Genomic DNA, 22,873 nt, shown 5'->3' on the forward strand with positions numbered 1-22,873 from the left:
CTAGGCATCTATTCGTTAAGGACTTGAGCAGTAGGGTAAGCAACTTAACGACCATACGTATGCCTATTTGATTCAAGTGGCAGTTTTACATCTCAAGAAAAGCAAAATTTAGAGATCAGAGTCAAAAAATTCAATTTTACAGCGTTCCTGACTTGTTCCTAACTTCTTAATTGCCCCAAATCGAAAACAAACAAAGAGATTGTTTAAATTACCATCGCATGTGCTCGCAATAAAGCTCTTAATTTTTTTATGATACTTCAAAATTATTATAAACAGAAATAGTTTTATACCAATTTTATACAGAACAGAAGCAACTGTATCCACAATTCTCAGACGATCCTTTGTTTATAAGAGATGAAAAAAATCATAAAATATCCACAACTCATTAACACCATCTTTATAATATTCAATAAAAAAAATGTTCAAATTAAGTATCTCTGACAAGTCACAAAACAAACATGAGTCATAAATATAGCATGTGTAGCCACAGTCATTCATAAAGAAGAATCACAAAACTTTCTATCAAATTAATTTAATAAATTGTCTTCACAGTTGGCACAAGTAAGAAGAAGATCAATTTAATGTGGACACAGAATCTGTTTACGTCATGTGAGCCTCTATCGATGAGAAATTTAGAATTAAAACATCAGATCACACTACATACGATGGATATGTAATTAAATTTTACTATAGTGTTGATAATATTTATAATATTTTTTTCGGTTTTTCCTCAATTTACATTCAGGAAACATGAAACGTGACTTTTCGCTCGTCTTACGTGCTAGTACACACTAGGAAAGAAGAAAATGTTTTCGCATTTGAATGAGACAGTGATGGACAACCTTTGGTTTTGGAAGGTGGCTGTTGATAGAGACAGTGTAGCGCTTGGTATTGCCAATTGGCAAAGGACAGCCAGCTATAGATTCATCACCATACGTCCAGATGTCAACTGAAAGATGTCATGGATCACAGCTGATCTGTATGATCAGCGAAAAAAGGAGCTTGATAGCACTTAGTATTTGCAATTGACAAAGGGCAATAAACGATAGAGCCAGTATTAAACGTCAACTAAGAGAGGCCGTGGATCTCAGCTGATATCAATTGCCAGGAAAGGAAGAACAACCTGTGTTCTTGGGAAGAGACTGTGAATCAACTGATATTGGCAATTGACAACGAGCAGCCAGCGATAGTGCCAGATAAAGATGTTAACTGAGAGAGGCCATAGATCATAGCTAACTTGTGTGGTCAGCGAAGGAAGGAAGGAAAAGTATTCTGTATTCTTGGAGATACTTGATGATAGAGACAACACTTAGTATTGGTAGTTGGCAACTTAGACAGACCATGGATAACAACTGATCTTTACGGAAATAAAGGCATGCCTGTAGGCCACTGCACTCTAGTGTATGAATCGTTTGTCATTTCAGTCGATGCTTACCTCCAAGATATCTCGAGAAAAACAAAAGGTTGCCCACCACTTGAACAATACACAAAACATGCGAAGGTTTCTGCTCAAGTGGCCGCTTCAGATGCTTATAAAGATGATGATCTGGTTACTTTCTGTTGTATGATCCATATTTGTTTATATTCTTATATTTATTTTTAAAAATTTGTAAAAGCTCATTATGAAATTAAATTTAGAAGCTATAAAAGAATCTCTTTATGTATATTAATGAGTTGATGAGCTCATTAACCTTAATCAAACAATAGAATTATAAAAATAGAAGTTTATTTTCATTTATTTTATACTTAAGTCAAGAATTTTATTGATATGCACGTGCTGTTTTTAGTTTAAATGGCAGTTCTTTTATAATTTATTGTTTTTAGATTGTTATAAATGGGTTTTTTGGTCAAAAGTGATTTATTTAAGCTTAAACGTCTGGATTTAATTTCTGGATCTGACTGACATTCTTGCCCAATCTCTCTTTATCATATCAGCACCAACTTCTCCTACCATATAACTAGCTGCACACGGATGACTCGTTGTCGATACAGGAATAATCGATGTGTCAATGACTCTGAGTCTTTTGACACCGTAAACTTTCAGTTCTGGATTGACTATTGCTGTTCTGTCAGTTGGTGGACCCATTTTACATGTTCCAACTTGATGATGGAATGATACACACCAAGTTCTAATAAGAGACATGATTTTAGTTGGATATGTAACATAATCCATAAAGTCTTACCTTATAGCACATCTCCAATAGTTATCACTTCCAAATCCATACTTTGCACATGTTGGAATTGGAATATCATGCAATCTAGCACCAATATCTCGAAAAGGTTTAGTCTTTGACATTGCTATGACATACTTTATAGCTTCCAATACTGTTTCAACATCTTCTGGTTCCTTGTAAAAATTATTATAAAATCTTGGTGGATTGAAGATATTTCTGTCCTTAAGCTCAAGATATCCAACAGATTTTGAATGTAGAAGTGATATTATAATTGTGAATGAATAATTTGTGTCACCTTCAATTGGCTTATAAACAGAATCATACAACCATTTAGCCATTCCTTCACCTTCAGTTACAACACGTCCACCATCAGTAGCAGGTGAAAAACTCAATAAAACTAATTCTATATTCGAAAGTCTTGGATTTGGTGCATATGAAGGTTTAGTTTGAATGAATGCTATGGATTCTGCACCGATCGGAATCGTCCCAACACCCATGCCTTGAAGAAAAGTTGTAAAAAAATTTATCAAGTTTCCAACTTCAAAAAATGGCAAGCTTGGATTTTTGATATTTGTGCGGAACAGCATTCCTGGAAATGCTACATGATCATGCATCTCTTTACCGACAGGAAGGTCATGTATAAGTGGAACTCCTATCCGTTGCAAGTCTGCTCGTGGACCAACACCCGACAATTGTAACAATTGAGGTGAATGCAAGCTTCCAGCTGATAAAATTACTTCGCGTCTTGAGAATACATACTGATACTTATTACGCCGAAATATTTGAACGCCGTAAGCATTTTTTGTATTTTTATCAATCAAAACTTTAGTAACACGAGTATTCAGCATAATGTGCAAATTTTGTCGATGTAAAAATGGTTCAATAAACGATTTATATGCTGAATGTCGACGACCTTCAAATGTATTTGACTGCATTTTAGAAACTCCAATATTGTCATCAGCATTAAAATCAATTTCATTTAATCCCATTGCTTTACTTCCGTCCATAAATGTCTTTAGTAGTGGCGTTTGATACTCATTGTGAGCGACTGACAAGTATCCAGTATTATTGTGGAACTTGGTTTTGTGATAGTATTTTAGATGAGATTTTTCAGACTTTTTAAATGCTGGAAGTACAGTTTTATAATAATCCCATCCATAATTCCCTAATTTAACCCAAGTATCGAAGTCTTCTTTACTTCCACGTGTGTATACCATACCGTTAATAGCGGTTGATCCACCTAAAGCTTTACCTTGATATACTTTACATCGACCATCCTTGGAACCTTGAAAGAAATGCAGAAAAAGAAGAACAAAATTCTATTTTTGGATATTCATTGATCTGCTGTATAGATTGTGACATAAATTCCATAACTGCACACCAAAAATATTCAGATCGTAAAATTTTAATCAGTCATAAAATATCTACTTACCAAAACAACCGTAAGGCTGCTTCTCCGACACATATCTCCAATTATAACGTGAAAAGAATTCAAATGGCGCTAAAGCAGGAATTTGTTCAATTACAAATTCTACAGTTCCAGCTTCAATAAGAAGAACATTCCAATTTGGATTTTCAGTCAATCGATTTGCAAGAACACATCCAGCTGGTCCACTGTTGAGTGATTATGAGATTTATTGAAAAAATCATTAAGCTAATAACATGCTGACAATGCTGATGACTTTCAGCTGCAGATTTTTTGACTAAATTATTTTTTAAACTTTCGATTTAGTTTGAAAGATTGATGTCTGCTGCTGTTTGATGCTGTTACCCGAATATGTAGCACAGATCGGTTAATCGATTAAAAATTTGATCACAGGACTGCGTGACTCTGATATAATATCGGTTTAAATTGAATTAGGCACCAAATTAGAGTCACGCCGGCAAAGTGCCAAGTTATCTTTCGATTAACCGACTTGTGTTGGTCGGGTATTCAATTGAGGTTAGTTTTTTTGATGATATCTTACCTTCCAACGATGATGAAATCGTACTCATTGAAGTATGCTAATTCTGTAGTAATTATAGATGTGGATTAGTAAAGGTTGATACCAAGGTTTTCCAGAATTAGATGCGAATAGATGCATAGATGCCAAACTGCAGGCCTGCACATCTTGGCGAATCCTACTTATTACATAATGCAAAAATCGAGCTTTTGAACTTCCCGTCTCCCCTCGATCAGTAACAAAATCTATTAATTTAAATTGTTTAAGATGTTGTCCTCCCTTTCTAAAGGCAATAAAGCAATAAATGAAAGGTTGCTAAAGAGAACAACCTGAAATTTCGCATGGAACTTGATAAAAAGTTCAGATTTCAATTTAACATTTTCTTATTAAGCTTAAATGAACATTATGTCACAATCTCTAGCAACCCTTAGTAGCTCAAAAGGTAAGTAGGTCAGAGCACTTGACATGTAATAAAGAGGGTGTGGGCTCGACTCCCACTAGGGATGTGTTATGGGGAAATGAACTTTTTCCTCTAGAATCTTAGTTGCTGATAGGTTCCGAACATAAACTTCACTATGAATCAAAAAGAGTGCATCTCCAACCCTAATCAATTGATTTACAAGAAACAAAATCTAGGGTACGGCATAGAGCCGCAATCCTGCATTTTAGATGCGCATTTATGTCTGTAAATTATAGTTCTTATCCCTTTAGGGCTGCAAATTCAGCCAAACCCTAGAAAAAAATCCAACACTCACTCTCAACTCTAATATCACCAATCCGTCTTACAATATTATCAATAATTGGAGAAAATGGAGTTTCAATTCCAATTGCATCACGTAATAAAATTGAAATTATTAATATCACTTTTAAAATGCAAATGAACATTCTAACAGTTCTGTAATTTTAATTTGCAACCACACTTTAATGCACTTGTGCTTCCTTTCAATCCAAAATTAAAATTCACTGATTTTTTTTTGTCTCAACTGCATTCAATGACATTGTCAACAGCACACTCAGTGTATCTTTGTAAATTCAGTTGTATTTATAGATTCTGGAGTTCTATGGTCTTATAATGAACTTTAATAAATTATATATTATTCCCAAAAATTCTAGTTTGTCAGGAAATTCCTTCAAAAATACAGTGGACGTGAAAGGTGGAAGTAAGATTTTAGTTCTAAATACTAAAGGTATGCGTGTATTTGACGCATGGGGTAGATGCAATAAAAGGGGAATTTTTTTGAGGTTTAAAGTCTGTCCTTCCTCTGAATTTGATCCAAAACCTTTGTTTTATACATCACAGCTTAGCGGTAAGCCTCGACCAAAATCGCGTACGGTCCATAAAAATTTTAAAAATTTTAGCGCCATACAATTGTACCGCAGCACACACATTGCCCACCGCTTTGCTAAAGAGTCAAGAACCTGAAATTTCATAGTTATAAACATACCAATACAAAAAAGTCCAAAACAAGTTTTCGTTTTTGGAACAAAAAAACTTACGATGATAGTAAAATTTCATTCATTCTTAAGGAATGTGCCAGTCATTCCTGATTGCCGTTTTAAAGCAAAAATATGCTAATATTATTGGAAAATTTATTCATTTTATTCAAAAAAAAATTTCTTCTGCATCATATTCGATTAGCATTGCTAATTTAGGATTCAGCAGGTAAACAATAAATTATCTTTATCCATCTTAACTACTAAAGTCTAATGATGAATGTATGGATTCGACTGTCTCTCCCAATCTCTCTTTATCATATCAGCACCAACTTCTCCTATCATATAACTAGCTGCACACGTATGACTCGTTGTTGATATAGGAATAATCGATGTGTCAATGACTCTGAGTCTTTTGACACCGTATACTTTAAGTTCTGGATTGACTATTGCTGTACTGTCTTCTGATGGGCCCATTTTGCATGTTCCGACTTGATGATGTAAGGTTACACACCAAGTTCTAATAAGAAACATGATTATAGATGCAGACATAAACATAAGCCATTAAGCCTTACCTGATAGCACATCTCCAATAGTCATCACTTCCAAATCCATACTTTGCACATGTTGGAATTGGAACATCATGCAATCTAGTACCAATATTTTGAAAAGGCTTTGTTTTTGTCAAAGATACGACATACTTTACAGCTTCTAATATTGACTCAACATCTTGTGGATCCTTTAAGAAATTCGAATAAAATTTTGGGGCATTGAAGATATTTCTGTCCTTAAGCTCAAGATATCCAACAGATTTTGGATGAAGGAGTGATATAACAATAAGGAATGAGTATGTCGTGTCACCTTCAAGTTGTTTATAAACAGAATCATACAACCAATCAGACATTCTTTCACTATCTTTTACTGCATATCCATTATCATAATGAGGTGCTACAGTAAGTAACAATAACTCTATGTTAGGAAGTCTTGGATGAGGTACATTTGAGGTTGGAGTTTGAATGAATGCTAAAGACTCAACTCCATTAGGAATAGTTCCAAATCCTTTGCCTTGAAGGAAGCTTCCCAAAATTTGGACTGTATTTTGAATTTCAAGAAATGGTAAAATTGGATTTGTGAGATTTGAGCGGAACAGCAGTCCTGGGAATGAAACATGATCATACATCTCTTTACCGACAGGAAGGTCATGCAGCAGTGGAACTCCAATTCGATGCAAATCTTCTCGTGGACCAATACCAGACAATTGTAACAATTGAGGTGAATGGAAGGTTCCAGCTGATAAAATCACTTCACGTCTGGCGATTATTTTGTGACGTCTGTTCTTCCTTAAAAGTTCCACTCCATAAGCTATTCTCGTGACACTATCGATTAAAACTCTAGTAACACGAGTATTCAGCATAATGTGAAGATTCTTTCGATGCAAAAATGGTTCAATAAACGATCTATATGCTGAATGTCGGCGACCTTTAAGTGTATTCGATTGTAAGTAAGATACACCAATATTCTCATCAGCATTATAATCAATTTCATCCAAACCCATTGCTTTATTTCCATCAATAAATATTTTTGGGATTGGCGTTTGAAATTCATTGTGAACGACAGACAAGTATCCTGTGTCATTATGGAACTGACTTTTGTGATAAAACTTCAAACGAGCTCTTTCTGACTTTTTAAATGCAGGCAATACAGTCTCATAATAATCCCATCCATAATTGCCTAAATTAACCCATGTATCAAAATCCTCTTTACTTCCACGTGTGTACAGCATTCCATTAATAACAGAAGTTCCACCTAGAGCTTTGCCTCGAGGAAAACCGCACCGACCATCTTTTGAACCTAATATAGATAAGAATAAGAAGAAGAAAATCTTAATTATTCATGAATACTGAATTGATTACTGTCATGGAATTTTTCACTTGATTGCTTCTTTACGTAAGCATGTCATGTAGATAATTGAGCTTGATAGTTTGTGAAATTTTGCAGTTATAAATAAATATGCTAATTTCTTCATTGCGAATTCCTTAGTTCAAGAGTCAAAGTTCAAGGTATCAAAGGCACGTGCTCAAAATTAAAATGACTTGTTGATAAGGAATGAACTTTAAAGCTCTGTTGAGTCTATATCCAAATTGTACAAAGCAATTCACTCACCAAGACAAGAGTACGGCTGCCTTTCAGCTAAATATCCCCAATTATAACGTGTCAAAAACTCATAAGGTGCAAACATAGGCACTTGCTCAACAAATGTTTCGACAGTTCCAGCTTCAATAAGAAGAACATTCCAATCTTTATTTTCAGTCAATCGATTTGCAAGAACACAACCTGCTGGTCCACTGTTGATGAATTGTAAATGATTTTTTTACTATTATAACAGATTATTTTGCTAATTTCATGCTGGCAATGATTACATATAGTTGCAGACTGCTTTATATATTTATTTGGTGAATAAATTAATTAGCAAAATTATGCGTCTGCAAACTTTTGATTTTTTTTTTCATTGGCAGTTAGCTAATTGCAAAAATTCGCAATCTACTTACCTTCCGACAACAATGAAATCATATTCACTGAGATATGATCTTCCTGTAACGAAGGATAGGTTTGGTAATTGAATAAATTTAGATTTTTGACATTGATCTTGATATTTATATTATTTGGAATTTATAAAGGAGGAAAGAAGTTGCAAAATAGCTTTAAACTTCAATTTGAACAGCTTTTGTTTTAATTGAAGCTGAATGTGAATGTAATTAGGAATTCTAAGTGGATTTAATTATCCGGAATGATGTTTATTCTTCGGAATTTAAAAACAGATTGAACTTTTATATAAAAAGGGGTTGTCAACTATGAACTATATATAATTCAAATGTCAATTGAACGTTAAAACAATTTTTTCGTAAACAAATCATTAACTTGCTAATTTTAGATTTATTCCTACATTTTGCATCACGAATATGCATTTATCACATGCTGATTCTATTTATTATTATTAAAAAGAACTCTTGTTATATAACAAATGTATCTTATATTCCACATATTTGACATATTGCTAAGATTAAGATTTTCGACATATATGTCAAAGCTCCAAAGATTAAAAGGTCAATTAACATTTTATCTGAAGTGTTTTAAAATACATTGTAATGTAAAAAAAAGTATAATTAATAGCTGTACACTAAAATGATTGACGATATGTAATTAAAATTTTGATTGCTTAGACTTAAATTTGTTTGGATTAAGCGGTAAAACTGTCTATACCAGCACAGTTATGTGCATGTCTAGACTGTATGTCAGTAATGTATAGTTGCAGTTTAGTCTAATTTTGTCTATTTTGAGTAAATTCCGACATAATTTCCGAGTGGCACATTGCGACAAACTGTAAAAATGCTGATAAATGGATCAAAATCAACCGTCACGATGCCATCAGGACAATGTCATGTCTAACCGCTTCTGCGACGTAGCGGTGCTTTAGCGAATGCGGTTTCCTGTTCGGGATTTGGTTTTTACTGTATCCTAGTTTGAAGTGCTACTTGTTCGAGTTGATAACTTGACATAATACCTTGTCTATTATGACATTTCCTGATCTAGTTATTAACTAGGCTTTATGTCCATTTATCCACTCGGGTTAGTCACTAAACTATATTCTTAACAGTCCTTGATTCAAAGATTCTCACAATAAATTCTACTTAAACAACTCAATTAGAACTTAACACTAACTTTCAACTTTGTTGTCTGCATTATTTTTTATGAAATTCTCCACAAACGGAGCGAAGACTTTTGGAAGTCCAAAACCATTACATGATGATATTATCAACAGTAGCACAACTTTTAAAATAATCCACATTGCAAATTGTAATTGCTCATAAGCATGCCACAATCTTCAAGTCACTCAACTTTGATTCCATTAATTTTTCATTTCTATTGCATAATTTATTATTTTTTCATATTTTCACTCCGCGTGCAGCTATGATTTTTTTCAAAAATTCACTGGACTCACTTTTACGTTTTTACGATTGTATCTTTGAATGCAGACTCACCAAAACTTTTAAGCAGCCAGCTGCTTTTATAGATTCATACACATCATAAGCAAACTAATGGTCTCAAATCCAATACTACATACATAAATTTAATATGTAGTTGAATTAAAGCAATTTTTGTGTTACTTGTTCAAGTAGCAGTTGAAAGGTGTTACTTGTTGAAGTACAAGAATTTCCTTTATTGCTCGAGGAGATTGATTTATTTTTTATCAGTTACTGTAAATATGGTATTTTAGTAATATAATCATCCATTATTAATCATTTATTAATGAAAAGCCCGAGCGACACATTCGCAACACACATTTGCGACATTCGTGACACATTCGGGACATTCGCGACACTTCACTTAACCTCTTTAATTGATACCAAATGGAAGCCGTCTCTGTTTGGCGTCCTTATGGCTGTCAAAAACACCATATGGAAACCGCCTATTTTTGACAGCAATGTGGACGCCAACAAGAGTTTGATATCAATCCTTGGTTCGGTTGTCGGATCCTTAACAGCTCCATCGCGGACCCAACTTCATATGTGTCGCTCGGTAATTAATAATATGACAACTATAATTAAAACCAGAGATTTTTTTATTAATCCAGGGACAATTTGCTTTATTTATACTGGTTTACCCACTTGTTTAATGGATTTATAGTATTTAAGAAGTTCCTTTGACAAATGATTAATATTAATGAATGATTTATTGCTAAAGATATGGCATTTCTATATTTTATGGATGGAATTACCAATGAAAACTAGATATTTGCTGAAGAGTTAAAGTTTGAAGGTGCAATATGTTATTGACAGAATGAAATTTTGTGGAAGTAATCGCAAGTAGTGTCGCACAGACTTAAGCAGGTGATAGACTAAGAACAGATTGCACGACAGGGTCTAGATTATCTATGTTCTACTTACTTTCTTCGCTGGCCGTACAGATCAAGTGTGATTCATGGCCTCCCTCAGTCGGCTCCTGAAGCTGGTTCTATCGCTGGCTACCGCTTGGCATCAAATTCTTTTGATGGTTGAGGGCATGCCTCAATAGACAAAGTAGCATTTAGTATTGGCAATCTGCAAAGTATGTGACTAGGTATGTGACTTGAGTCGAGAGCATGACATACTTAGGGTTTCTGCAAATTTAGGGTCTCTTTCTAATTTAACTCCGAACCACGGATCCCGAGTGAGACTTGAACCCACGTCCTTTGATTCCAGATTGCATGCTCTTACCTTTGAGATATTGCCGGTCATTCATACATACTTGGCAAAGTGCAATACATATATAAATTATACATCCTTCAACTAACTCGTTCTTTCAAATTCTTAGAAACTACCACTAATCCCCAATACATTCAATTCCTAACTATTCATGTAAATTGTACTTCCATGTATTATATATATCAAAAAAATCAATTTAATAAAGTCAACGGCACGTGAATCAAGTCAATTTTAATCCTTCTAATTACTAATTAAAACGTCAAATCTTGCTGTGTCTACGGAAATTGATCAGATGACTTAGTTGAAGGTTAACGTCTGTGCGCAAAAAATATATTAATGCTTACATTTATTTTGATGCTTTCCATATTTTTTTACCACATTTCCGATGAATTTTATTAGACTTTTCCGTATCACATTTCACATTCGTTGCTGATTTCGCTCATTTTCATTCACAACATCGTCAAAAATTCAAGATCATAAATTTAAAAAAATTCGTAAACATGTTTTGAGATATCAGTAACAAAAAAATAAGGCAAATGACTCACAATGTGTAATGACCTATTTAAGATTCCGTGTATCACAACGGAAGAAGCGCCGTTACGTAGAACCTTTTGTCTTTGCTTGTCAAAATGAAGAAAATATTTACGTGATATTTGTGTTTTCATTACAAAAGAATCTGCCGACTACAAGTTGAGGTGAGGAAATGTGATGTGGGATTGTTTTGAATAATGAACGAGACATGTGTTTAGCGATGTCAATTTGTCAAGAAATTTTGATTGGACATATTCTGTGAATGTATGGGTAAGGTGAGTTTTGGTTAACATAGTGTGACCCTATTCATGTTGTTAACCATCTGATGTATGTATCAGCTCGTGGAAGTAGAGATAGTACTGCGCTTGGTATCGAAAATTGGCAAGTAGAAGCCAGCGATAGAGCCAGCTTCAGACGACTCCTGTGGGAGGTCATGATTCACAACTGATCTGTACAACCAGTGAAGAAAGTAAGTAAGTATGTTTGCATTAACAACTGGGCACTGCTATGTTTAAGCACAGTGAGATCTTCTGGGGGATCGAGGAGCATACAGTCGAATCTGTCAATACAAGAGTATGACCTTGTTGACCTACATAAATATTGGCAACTGACTAGTGCCGACTTACACAAAAAGCCGATTTAGAAACCATCCCGAGTGACATAATTCGCCAAACTGCATGTTTTTGCCTTAAATATGGGTCTAAATCAGCCGTCACGATTCCATCAAGGCAACTTCGCGTCTTACAGTTAATACGGTGGCTTATCGGTGCCGTAAAGTACATGTTGGACAATTCAGGCATATCATAGTCTTTTATCGACCTGATAGCGATTCACACTCAAAAGAACCACATGTTTAACTCCCTATCTTCACCCTGAATACGCTCCTACTGCTACGTCACCTCGTTATCGTCAAAATGTCAAAGAGGTGTGTCTGATGTTTAAAACATGTCAATCGAGAGAGTGTTCTTTGCCTTTACAATCGACTCTCCTTCAAATGAAGCTCTATTTGATCACTAAAATCTATTTAATAAACGGAATCAAAACTAAATTTTCCCACGATCTAATAGGAAGCATTAAACATGTGCAAATATCTATAAATTTCTAATGAATCACACAAAAATTTATTCTAAAACTCACAGATGCGAAAACAAATTTTTTTTACTACTGTAACTTCCTGTTTACACATGATAATCTCTGTGTTACATTCTCTCTGAGGTGCACTGACTCTTTAAAGAGTCTACATCATAAATTCTCACTCAATAGAATATTTTTCATCGCTTAATAATTTAACTTTTAACAAAAAGTGCTTGTAGCACAATTTGAACGATTAATAAGCTGTTTATAATTAACCTTGCACGCTTAATTTTCATTTACGTTATTAAAATACATATTTTTTTGATGACGAGTATATGGGACAATAGATCAAGTGATCTTTTATTAATAGATCTACTTATTGTTTTCCTCATTATCAATACATGTGCGACACCAAAACGATTTGTTATTTTGTATGTGAATGAAATATAAATGAGAGATAATTCGTTAATGACGTCAATTGGAAAGTGTAGATGCTTGTGTACTTAATCCTGGGATCGAATTGGCTGAATCATTGATCAGATGGGAGAATTCTAGGGCTCGTCAAGAACCGCAGACCTCCATTAGCTGCATTTTAAATACACTGGCCTGCAATTATTGGTTGTACCTTATAGCAACCTTATAGTTCATCCAAGGCTGTAGACCTGCATCAGCTTCATCAGAAGCATAGCTAGATTTAAAGAGCTACTAAACCTGTTGGACTTCTTACAATAAAGATGGTAGCGGGTTTCAGCTGAAGTTTTCAGCTATTAGTAGAAAATGATGCAAAATTCTCATTTAAAAGGCAACCAATCCGAGTGGAACAGGCTGCGGTTAGTCGACTGTATGTGTGGTATGGCAGATAGATCAAGAGGATGATTCGTGGATTGGGTTTGCAGAAAAGGCTGTCAAAATCCTTAACATCCCGAACTGGCAGAAGTTCTCGAAGAAAAGAGCCGTCTTTAGCGACGTGCGCGGTATTACTGGTAGGTCATTTAAGTCAAGAAAGTATGTAAGTAAGTAAATATGTCTTGTTATCAAGTTGACATAGATAGCCAAGTCCTGATTCTAAAATAGCCTGAATTCGACTCAATTCGCTTCTTTAAATTTGGTCTCAGGCACTCATAATCCTATTTATACTCCTTCTCGACTAAATATGCTTCAACTTCACCTGCTCTTAATACAATATTGAACAACTCATAATGAATGACTCCCACCAGCCAATAATAAACAGCACAAAAATAAAACGCAAAGTCAAGAGTATTAAATGAGCATCAAAAGAAAACAAAAACAAAAATACGACAACGTGCGTGAATTAATTATTGTGATGCTGACAAAAAAGTCACAAGATAATAATAATAATAATAATAATACTTTATTCACCCTCACGGGTAGCCAATTAACAACAATTCTTAAAATTATTACTTTCTTAGACAAATTTAAACATTATTGCAATAAACTTATTAATTTCTTTTCGATTATTTTCCTGATAATATTATTAATGATAAATGATAAGTGATAAATGTACGTACACGCACAAAATTAACTTCATAAATTCTGATCTAATAGTCATATTGTGATAAACGGTAAGTAGAAAATTATATTTAACGGTAATTCGACATTCAAAGTGTGTTTCTTTAGCATCAATCTATTGTTGGTCGTTATTTTTTAAAAATATTGTTGACATTTAGTTGCGTGCCCCCCAAAAAAATTTGTTTATTTTCTAAAAGAAAATTTTTTAGTTTTAATTTAAATTTGTGAAAACGCTTGATTTCTCTGATTTCTACTGGAAGTTGGTTATATACATTAGGACCGAGACATAAGAAATCTTTTGCGAGTACTGTCTTGTGATATCTGATATATTTTATCTGATTGCATCTTCTTCCATCCTGGATCACTTCAAAATCAGATTCAGCTGACAAAAGATTCTTTTTAACTAGCAGAAGTAAGTTGAAGTATCCAATTCCAAGCACTGGTAATACATTAGTTGCTACATTTGTGAATAAATCTAATGTTGAGTGTCTTTTTTCTAGACTGTACGCGAATTTAAGTGATCTGTTTTGGAATCTTTGCAGTCTATTAATATCATTGAGAGATAATCGGCAAATCATAAATCCACAATAAAATAAGTGAGATCCCACGTATGCATGATAATATTGAAGGAGTGAATTTGTTGGTAAGTAATTTTTCACAATACTCATGGCGTTAATAGAACACGAAAGTTTCTTAACAATGGAATCCGTCTGTTCACTAAGCTTCAGCTGGTTGTCTATGTGAACTCCTAAGTACTTGATGCTTTCTACCTTTTGTATGTTATTTTGGAGCATGTAATCATCTAATGATGCGTATGATTGATTACCAAATATCATATATTTTGACTTGTTAAGATTCAAGGTCAATCCATTATCCTTGTAGTATGACTTAATTTTGTCAATATCCGTTTTTATTAGCTCATTGGGGATTGAATTCTTGTCACAGACCATAATCATGACCGTATCATCGGCAAATTTTAGAATTGTGGAGAAAGTGTCAAGGTATTTAAGATCATACAGAACCATGTTAAATAATTGAGGTCCACCATTGCTCCCTTGAGCTACTCCCTTAAAAATTTTATCCATTTTACTAGCATTGATACCAATTTTTACGAATTGCTGCCTGCTATGCAAATAACTCTCCAAAAGTTTCAAGGCATTTCCTCTCACTCCCATTTTTTCAACTTTATACAGTAAGAGCTTATGATTCACGGTATCAAATGCCTTTGCTATATCGAAAAACACAGCAATCACAATATGATTAGAGTCCAACGCTTCCGATGTAATGCTCAGAAATTTGCATAAGGCATCTTGAGAACCATAATGTCGTCTGTAGCCGTACTGCAATTCATCATATTGCTTGTACTTGTACATAAAGCTTTCCACTTGATTAAAAAATATTTTTTCTATTAATTTATTCAACACAGGCAGCAACGAAATACCACGATAATTGTTAATATCCGTTCTATTGCCTCCTTTATGGATTGGTGTCACAGCAGCGATTTTCATGATATCCGGATAAGTAGAACTGGTAAGAACATTGTTTATCAGACATGTGATAATAGGAATAAAAAAATCTGCATTTTCTTTCCATATTCTTACAGGAATTCCATCACTTCCCATAGATTTTGTCGTTGATAGTTCATTCATCATGAGTTTTACGTCATCTTCATCTACCGTATTTAAGACTAAACTGTTTACAAGTGGACAACCGAGAAAATTCATTTTGGGCATCAATTCACATTTCTCATCACATACTACTGCACCAAACTTTTCATGGAAGGCCTCAACTATTTTTTGATTCTCATGGATTATGTTCTCATCAAGTTTTAATATTATTTTATTATCATTTTTAAGTCTACCGGTTATCTCGTTGATGACTGTCCATGAAAAATTCCTGTTGCTCGATATCAATTTAGAGTAGTATTTCTTAGCATTATTTTCGGTAAGCTCTTTCATTTTTTTTTCTAAACCATTCATTTTGTCTTCCAGTAAATTAAATGGACGTCCCTGAGTCTTCAATTTTCTTATTTTGTCATATATGTTATTAATTTTTCTTGTGGTGCGTATATATTTTTGGTCAATGTATGGTGGAACTTCATTAACAGACATATTTTTTATTTTGTAGATTTTCCGGGAATTGTTCACCATGTCTGAGACTGTCTTAATAATTTCTTTGAACGCATCATTAACTCCAGGATTTTGCATTAAAATGTTTTCAAGATTCATAGATATCAAATTATCTTTGAATTCATCATAATCAATTCTGTTGATTTCTTTATGTGACCATTTTATGTGAGAGACATGTTTTGCCAGAAATAGGACGACCATGTTGTGATCAGAGAATTTGAAATGGTCTGATGTTAGCACAGTAACTTCTTCATCTGTTCGTTTCATTATGATATGATCCAGCAAGGTACATGAATGGGTTCTTGTTTCATAAGTGTTCATCAAGGTAAGACCATTAAGCATTAGAATGTCCCAATACTCTTTACACTTATTTTTAGCCAAAGCATTTATATTCATGTCTCCAACAATCATCGCATCAATATTATCAACGACAAGTTCCTCAAAGATGGAGTAAAACTCACGTAAATTTCCTGCCGGTGGCCTGTAAATCATCATCACTTTTTTTGTAAATTCTTTGGACATCACACTCACTATCATCACTTCAATATGTGAGTTACATATTTTTTTTTGAATATCTATTGCATAATCTTTACGTGCATAAAAAATAATTCCTCCACCAGATCCTGATTCTCTTGTTAATACTACGCTGTTGTAGTTTTTAAGTTTGTATGGGTTAAAATCATTAATATCATTAATCCAACACTCTGTTAGGGCTAAGCAATCTATGCTAGAATTTTGATCATTCACCATTTCAGCTACGTGGAATCTAAATTTATTGAATCTTTCCATAGTTTTGATAGAGCGTACATTCCACAGTAGAATAGAGAATTCTTGGATATTTTTTTCTTTCCTTGATAGATGATTTTTTATTTGCTTAATACTACATTTTTGAAAATTCTCTATTATTGGCTGAAGTGGTGAATATCCTCGTCATTTTTCGGGTGTACTTGAAGGCCTTTTAGCCATACTTGATTCATCAGCATCATCATTTTCTCTTCCACGCTTGTTTTGACCATTATACTCTGGTCGTTTCATTGATCTCCAATAATTTTCATTATATTTTTCTTTTGCAGGTATAAATGCATCAGTGGCGTTCAATTGGATTCTCAAATCATCGATATCGTTTTCGCAAGTCACCATGCTACTTCTGATGACTTCTTTTTTGCTATCACGCTCATCAGTACATTTATACGTGACTAATACTCCACGATCACATCCACGAACATTTTGTAAGATCTTCTCTTTTTGCAGTTCATAGCAAATTCTTTTCAACATCCACACATTTTTGCTCGTGGGAATTTCTGCATAATATTTGATGTCATCACTTTTGCCTGCTTCTTGTAGACTTTTGTTGAATTTAACAATTTGACTGAAGATTCTACCCGAAGTTATACTGTCAGCGAATCTTACTTTTAACATTTTAATTGTATTTCTAGTTCCGTTCCTGAAACGACGTACAGTCATCAGATTGGAATCAATGGTATCTCTCGGCGGTACAATTTTCAGTGCATTCATGATTTTGCTGAATTTCTGTTTTGGACCAACTGTGCCATTTTCAATTTCATCTGCCTCATTTGGATTAACAAACGTTATATTCAAAAAATGACTATCATATCGGCAGTCATCTTTTACTTCTAAGGTTTGCATTTTATTTTTAACATCTTCGATTCCGTCTTTCAGGTTCCCGATGCCTTTTGTAAGATTGTTTATGGAATTTTGGTTTGATTGGATCATAATCGAGTCATCATTGTAACGTTTAATCAAAGCATTATGACATTTCATCATCTTATCGCTGTCTTCAACTAAGTTCGACATATCTGATACAAGGTCCAGCAAAATACATTTTAAAGACTCATCTTCAATTTTTAATATTTTATCTTTCTTATCTTCCAGCGATTTCTTTTTTGTTTCTAAGGCCATTTCCAGTTCAGGCAGTTTCATCAGAGGAGTCTCAACAACTGTATCGTTCTCGCTGTCATATGCTGTATCATTTACATTTGGTGATCTTATATTGCTAAACATATTTTTGATGCTGTTTGTTTTGAGATTTTTCGCATTTGTTTTTGAGTTATTTGGTGTAATTTTACTCGATGAAGGTCCATTTTTGATGCCCATTATTGAATTCAAAGTTTATTTTTTTTAAGTGTGATAAAATGTTAATCACGTGTTTGACAATATTTTTTTGAAAAAATCGTTGAAAATTAATTCAACTATTATGATGCGTTGAAACTTAATTCAACTACTGGAACGTTGACAATCAAGTCAACAATTTACAATTTCGTGATAATTAAATCACTCTGCTTCGATGATAGTCAAATCAAATTCAACACAAAAAGACGTTAAAGTTTAAAAATCTAGCATTTATTTCAAACAAATTCACCACTAAACTTTGAATTTCACCTCTGAATGTGACTGGATGTTGTATTCTGGATTCTTTGTTCAACTTTGAATGCAATTATTCTTATTTAAGGCAAATTTTTTTGACTTTTTCGATGACGATGTCTAAAGATGCATAAACGTAGGATACTCTCTTAGCATTTGATGCTTTATTTAGCTGTTGTTGAATACTTAATTAAGCAATTAAATATTTCTTTTGTTTCCTACTTAATTTTTTTTGACTCTTGTCATTAATTAATTACTGTTGCTCGATTTTGACGATCCTCGATTTTTTTCTTTCACTTCAATCTATGGTCTTTCTATTCACGTACATTTAAACATTTAACAATTACGACAAAACTAATTAATCAATAACTTATTAGTGAACAAAATCGCGATGGTTGAATTTTTTCTATGCACATAAAAGAAGATGAAAAGGAAAGTCAATAAGTTCAAATGATTACATAGTCATTGCATACCTCAACCGGTTTTTACAGCTTCTTAATGTCCCTTAACGAGATAAATATTCAAGTCAATATTTCATGTTAATAGCTGCACATCATGAATGAAATCTTTATTGAAATATCTCAGATGACATTTTAAATTTATTGACAAAATAATTTTTGTTGCCATTTTTAATTTGCAGAAGCTGTAAATGTTTTTTTAGTGGAATATATTTCATATTTTTAGTATGTCTATGACGATCGTAATGTTGTCTATTTGATTTTTCATGCAAATATAGATGTCCTCAAAATGATGCTCGTAAAATTGCACATTTTATTTACTCATATTTCATAAACTTTATAGATATAGAACAAATGATCTTAAAATAGATACAACTTGAGATTTATTTATAAATGATCTGAATACTGATTTACTGAGGTTTATGTTACGTCTAGAAAATCTCATGTTACGTGGAAATTGTTGGAGAAAAGGTTTGATTACGCAGAATACAGAGGCATATTCAGGGGGGCGTAGGGATTTGGGAATCAACCCCACTTCTCACTTTTTGGAAGCAATTCCTAATTTTGCGATGCTAACAAACAACCTAGCCCTCTCCCACGTGGAAGTCCAAAGAACACTTCGAAAGAAGCTGTTGATAGAGATAGTGTTGAACTTGGCATTGGAAATTGACAAGTGGAAGCCAGTGATAGAGCCAACATCATGCGACCTCTCTGGAAGGTCATGGATCACAACTGATCTGCACGATTAGCAAAGGAAGGAAGGATAACCCTTACTAAACACAGGCTACTCCTCTGTCAGAACAAGAATACCTTGTATGCTATACAAACCTATTACAAACCCAACCCTTAACCTAGGTACTCTCCTGTCAGATCTAAAACACATTCCATCGTGCCTAACCCCTTACAAACCTCATCCCCCACCCTGGCTACTCTAGTCCAAACTCCACTCCACCTTGACTGCTTTCCTGTCAGAACAAGAATACATTACATCCCATACAGCATTCTCATTTCTTAAAATTACATATGAAAATTTAATAAAAGTTCCTGGAAAATTTTTCAAATGGATTTTACAGAAATGGTTTCTCTAAGGACAACAACCTCAAAGTTTTTTTTTTGTTTGCTTGCTACTGTTTTGTTTTCAATTAAGTGGAAATTTTTAGTATTTACCTTACGTAAAACAAATGATACTGAACAGAGACTGAATTGCAGTATGTAGGTGCAAAACAAAAATATAGAAAGAAAATTGAGAATGAAATTTTCCAAGAAAAGGGTGTGAATGCCTTAAGCATAATTATAATGACGCGATTAAAGTCAATGCTGTAGGATGAATGGAAAATGAGCCACAATTGGGTTTTAATGGATTAAGGAAATTAATCGTAAAATTCGTCTATTCAAGACTATTCTTAGATTTACATTAAAAATGTTAAATCAATACTAAAAGTCAACGACTTTAGATTCTAATCAACATATTTTGGTCGATGATCCTCAAGGTATTGCTAATTACGAACTTAAAATTAAGGACGATGCATAAGAATTCCTTTCTGATCACAGCCATATTACACATAAAAATAAATTTCACTGTCTAAGTCTGAATTTTTTGCAAAGAGAATTTCCTTTCAAGGTTAGATTCTCGAGAGATATAATGTTCCATTTGGCAGTCTTTTCGAAGTTCAAAGATCATATCAATTCTCTACGGATTACTGCCCTTTCCTGTCTTATGTCTTTTGGGATATTTTTTCAACTATATTTTGAATTTGTCCCAAATCTGTCCTGAGTGCTTGCTTTCTGTTTAAATGGATGTAGATCTAGTTCTAAGCTCAAAAATTCGTATTACGGCAACGTTGGTCGTCCTTACAATTAAAGATACAACCAGTCAATTGATAATCTATCCAAACAGCACAATGTATTTACTAAAGTATTGCTACGTCGCCGTAATAATGATAAGACGCGAAGTTTCGCTTTCGGTACCATGGCGGTTGATTTTGACCAATTTTTGATGCGAAGAACACCGAAAAGCATTACATCGTTCAGGTTGTCCATTTGGGTCTAAAATACTGTAAATCTGTAACAGATTGATCTCGGGAGGCCACCAACTTACAGATACTTCTGTGCCTTTTATCAGACATCAACATTATACTACACTATCCACATTTTTAAGTCTAACTTCACATGAACTCAATCATATCACTAATATCATTCTTGATCCGTTTCATTCAACTCCTCCCCGATGCATCTCAGCTTCATTAATGCTAATTATCATCAGCATCACTTCAATCTACACATTTATCTCTTTAAAAAATTCCCAAACACGTCAAATCATTCAATAATTTGCTTATTTTCATCCATTATCTTGTCTAATTTTCTTCTGACCTTTAATTAATATCTGTGTACACACAAATAGATCATTTCAAATTTCTACCTGGAGCGATGCTTCGAAAAGGTCAAATTTAAATAAAATTTAATTTCATTACATCAGTTAAGAGCAGCAAAATTATGGTAATTAAATTTCACTCCATAAAAGTGATTTATTGCTCACAGTTGTCGTACTTTATGCAATTGCAATGTATATGAATAAAAGTTTGCAATGTTACAGTTAATTGATGTCTTAGTTAAATAAACAGAAAGTGTAAACAAAAATATGCATAAATAGAAGTAAACTTCCAGTTTATTCAACTTTTATTTTAATGATTGATTTACTTTAAATTGTCATTGCTTGCAAATTGTTGCATATTTTATTTAGTTTATTTAATAGTTCAAACTTGTCGATTGTTTTGTTCGATGCAAGTCATTGACTTGATATTATTCTGGAGAATGCAAAGTGTTAAGATACTATGAACTAGAATTGTCATGGCTTCTTAATTCTGGTGGATTTGTTGAAGATTTGTTTAATATAAGTTGGAATTTATCTAGCATGAAGAAGTCGTTCTAGAATATATTGTATGGTACCCTACCCGAGTGTCAAAAATGAAGAAAGCTTCGTCTCGAAACTAAGGCAATTATTAACTTCAAATTGAAACCATTTCAATTTGGCAGACGTTTGGGTCCGTTACTGAGTCTTCTACATTTGTGTCGGTCAACCTCCCCAGGTGCGATAGTGTAAAGTACCCTGAACAACCCTAGATACCGGCACAGACTTGACTACCCCAATTTTAATAAAATTTGTCTGAAGCCGGCCCCATGAACCACACTCGGTTATCTCCAAAGCTGGGGTTTATCAAACGTGAAGTAAATGCTCTCTAGCGAGCGTATCCAAGATGAAGAGGGAGAAGGTTAGTGAATTTGTAAGACAATGATCCAAAACCCCTCATCTCGACCCCCAAAAATTCCAAAAATCTTCCTTATTAAGTCATCCAACGTGCTAGTGTAAGTAAATCCGTCTGCATCTATACATATGTATAATATAGAACTATTATTGCATTGCATAAACAAAGGAATTTCCCCACATCAGTCTTAAAACCAAAATACAAGAACCAAAAGCGTGAATTCCTCCCAATTCAAAAAATATGACAGTGTCATCTCTTATACATGTTCAAATACCTAAACCTTTAACCCTGAAAATATTTATAGCCCAGAAAAATCATGTAACCAACTTCACAGCAAGATTGAATCATCTTTTATTAATCATGACTTTTTTCTGACTAAGCGGAAAATTTTTGAAATTTGATTAATTTGTAATTCATTAAATTAAAATAAAAAATTCAACATCATTTAACACAAATTAATAAGTGTATTAAAAAAAATTAAATTGAGTTATTAAGCATGCATGCGGCTAAAAGTATCCACACTCAAAAATTCGTTACCATAGAGTGTCATGCAGTGTTGTTCAAACTTTTTTGAATCGCGGCATATTTTGGTAGCTTGTGCATCAGTGCATCGTGACACCCCAATGTACTCCGTGGCATACTAGTGCACCATGACACACCAGTGTACCATGACACATCAGTACACCATGATACACCAGTGCACTATGACACA

The 22,873-nt window shown here is 33.7% G+C and overlaps 2 protein-coding genes and 1 long non-coding RNA gene across 5 annotated transcripts; 1 reads left to right on the plus strand and 2 right to left on the minus strand.

Annotated features, from left to right (window-relative positions):
• Nucleotides 1-1,759: 1,759 nt before the first annotated feature.
• LOC139098674 (glucose dehydrogenase [FAD, quinone]-like) lies at nt 1,760-5,108 on the minus strand. Its single transcript, XM_070650930.1, has 5 exons — nt 4,873-5,108; nt 4,142-4,184; nt 3,607-3,788; nt 2,184-3,459; nt 1,760-2,129 (listed from the first exon to the last, which is right to left on the minus strand). The coding sequence occupies exons 1-5, from the start codon at nt 5,000-5,002 to the stop codon at nt 1,883-1,885; spliced, it is 1,878 nt and encodes a 625-aa protein (XP_070507031.1). The 5' UTR covers nt 5,003-5,108; the 3' UTR covers nt 1,760-1,882.
• A 587-nt stretch (nt 5,109-5,695) lies between these two features.
• On the minus strand, nt 5,696-22,749 carry LOC139098660 (glucose dehydrogenase [FAD, quinone]-like). Of its 2 annotated transcripts, none has more exons than XM_070650904.1 (5): nt 22,699-22,749; nt 8,101-8,143; nt 7,715-7,896; nt 6,127-7,402; nt 5,696-6,071 (listed from the first exon to the last, which is right to left on the minus strand). In XM_070650904.1, the coding sequence occupies exons 1-5, from the start codon at nt 22,709-22,711 to the stop codon at nt 5,822-5,824; spliced, it is 1,764 nt and encodes a 587-aa protein (XP_070507005.1). In that variant the 5' UTR covers nt 22,712-22,749; the 3' UTR covers nt 5,696-5,821. The 2 variants fall into 2 exon arrangements, with proteins under 2 accessions (XP_070507005.1, XP_070507004.1); XM_070650903.1 differs by lacking the exon at nt 22,699-22,749 and adding an exon at nt 9,272-9,642.
• On the plus strand, nt 13,887-18,136 carry LOC139098692 (uncharacterized). 2 transcript variants are annotated; one of them, XR_011545222.1, is made up of 9 exons: nt 13,887-13,982; nt 14,139-14,371; nt 14,430-14,572; nt 15,356-15,459; nt 15,533-15,990; nt 16,057-16,383; nt 16,436-16,606; nt 17,132-17,885; nt 17,952-18,136. It is a non-coding gene; the product is annotated as an uncharacterized lncRNA (long non-coding RNA). The 2 variants fall into 2 exon arrangements; XR_011545223.1 differs by having other exon boundaries at nt 14,139-14,341.
• Nucleotides 22,750-22,873: the final 124 nt, after the last annotated feature.

Source organism: Chironomus tepperi, unplaced genomic scaffold (assembly GCF_022539635.2).
Source record: "Chironomus tepperi strain 1889 unplaced genomic scaffold, CSIRO-AGI_Ctep_v1 contig_450, whole genome shotgun sequence".
NCBI classification, from domain to species: domain Eukaryota; kingdom Metazoa; phylum Arthropoda; class Insecta; order Diptera; family Chironomidae; genus Chironomus; species Chironomus tepperi.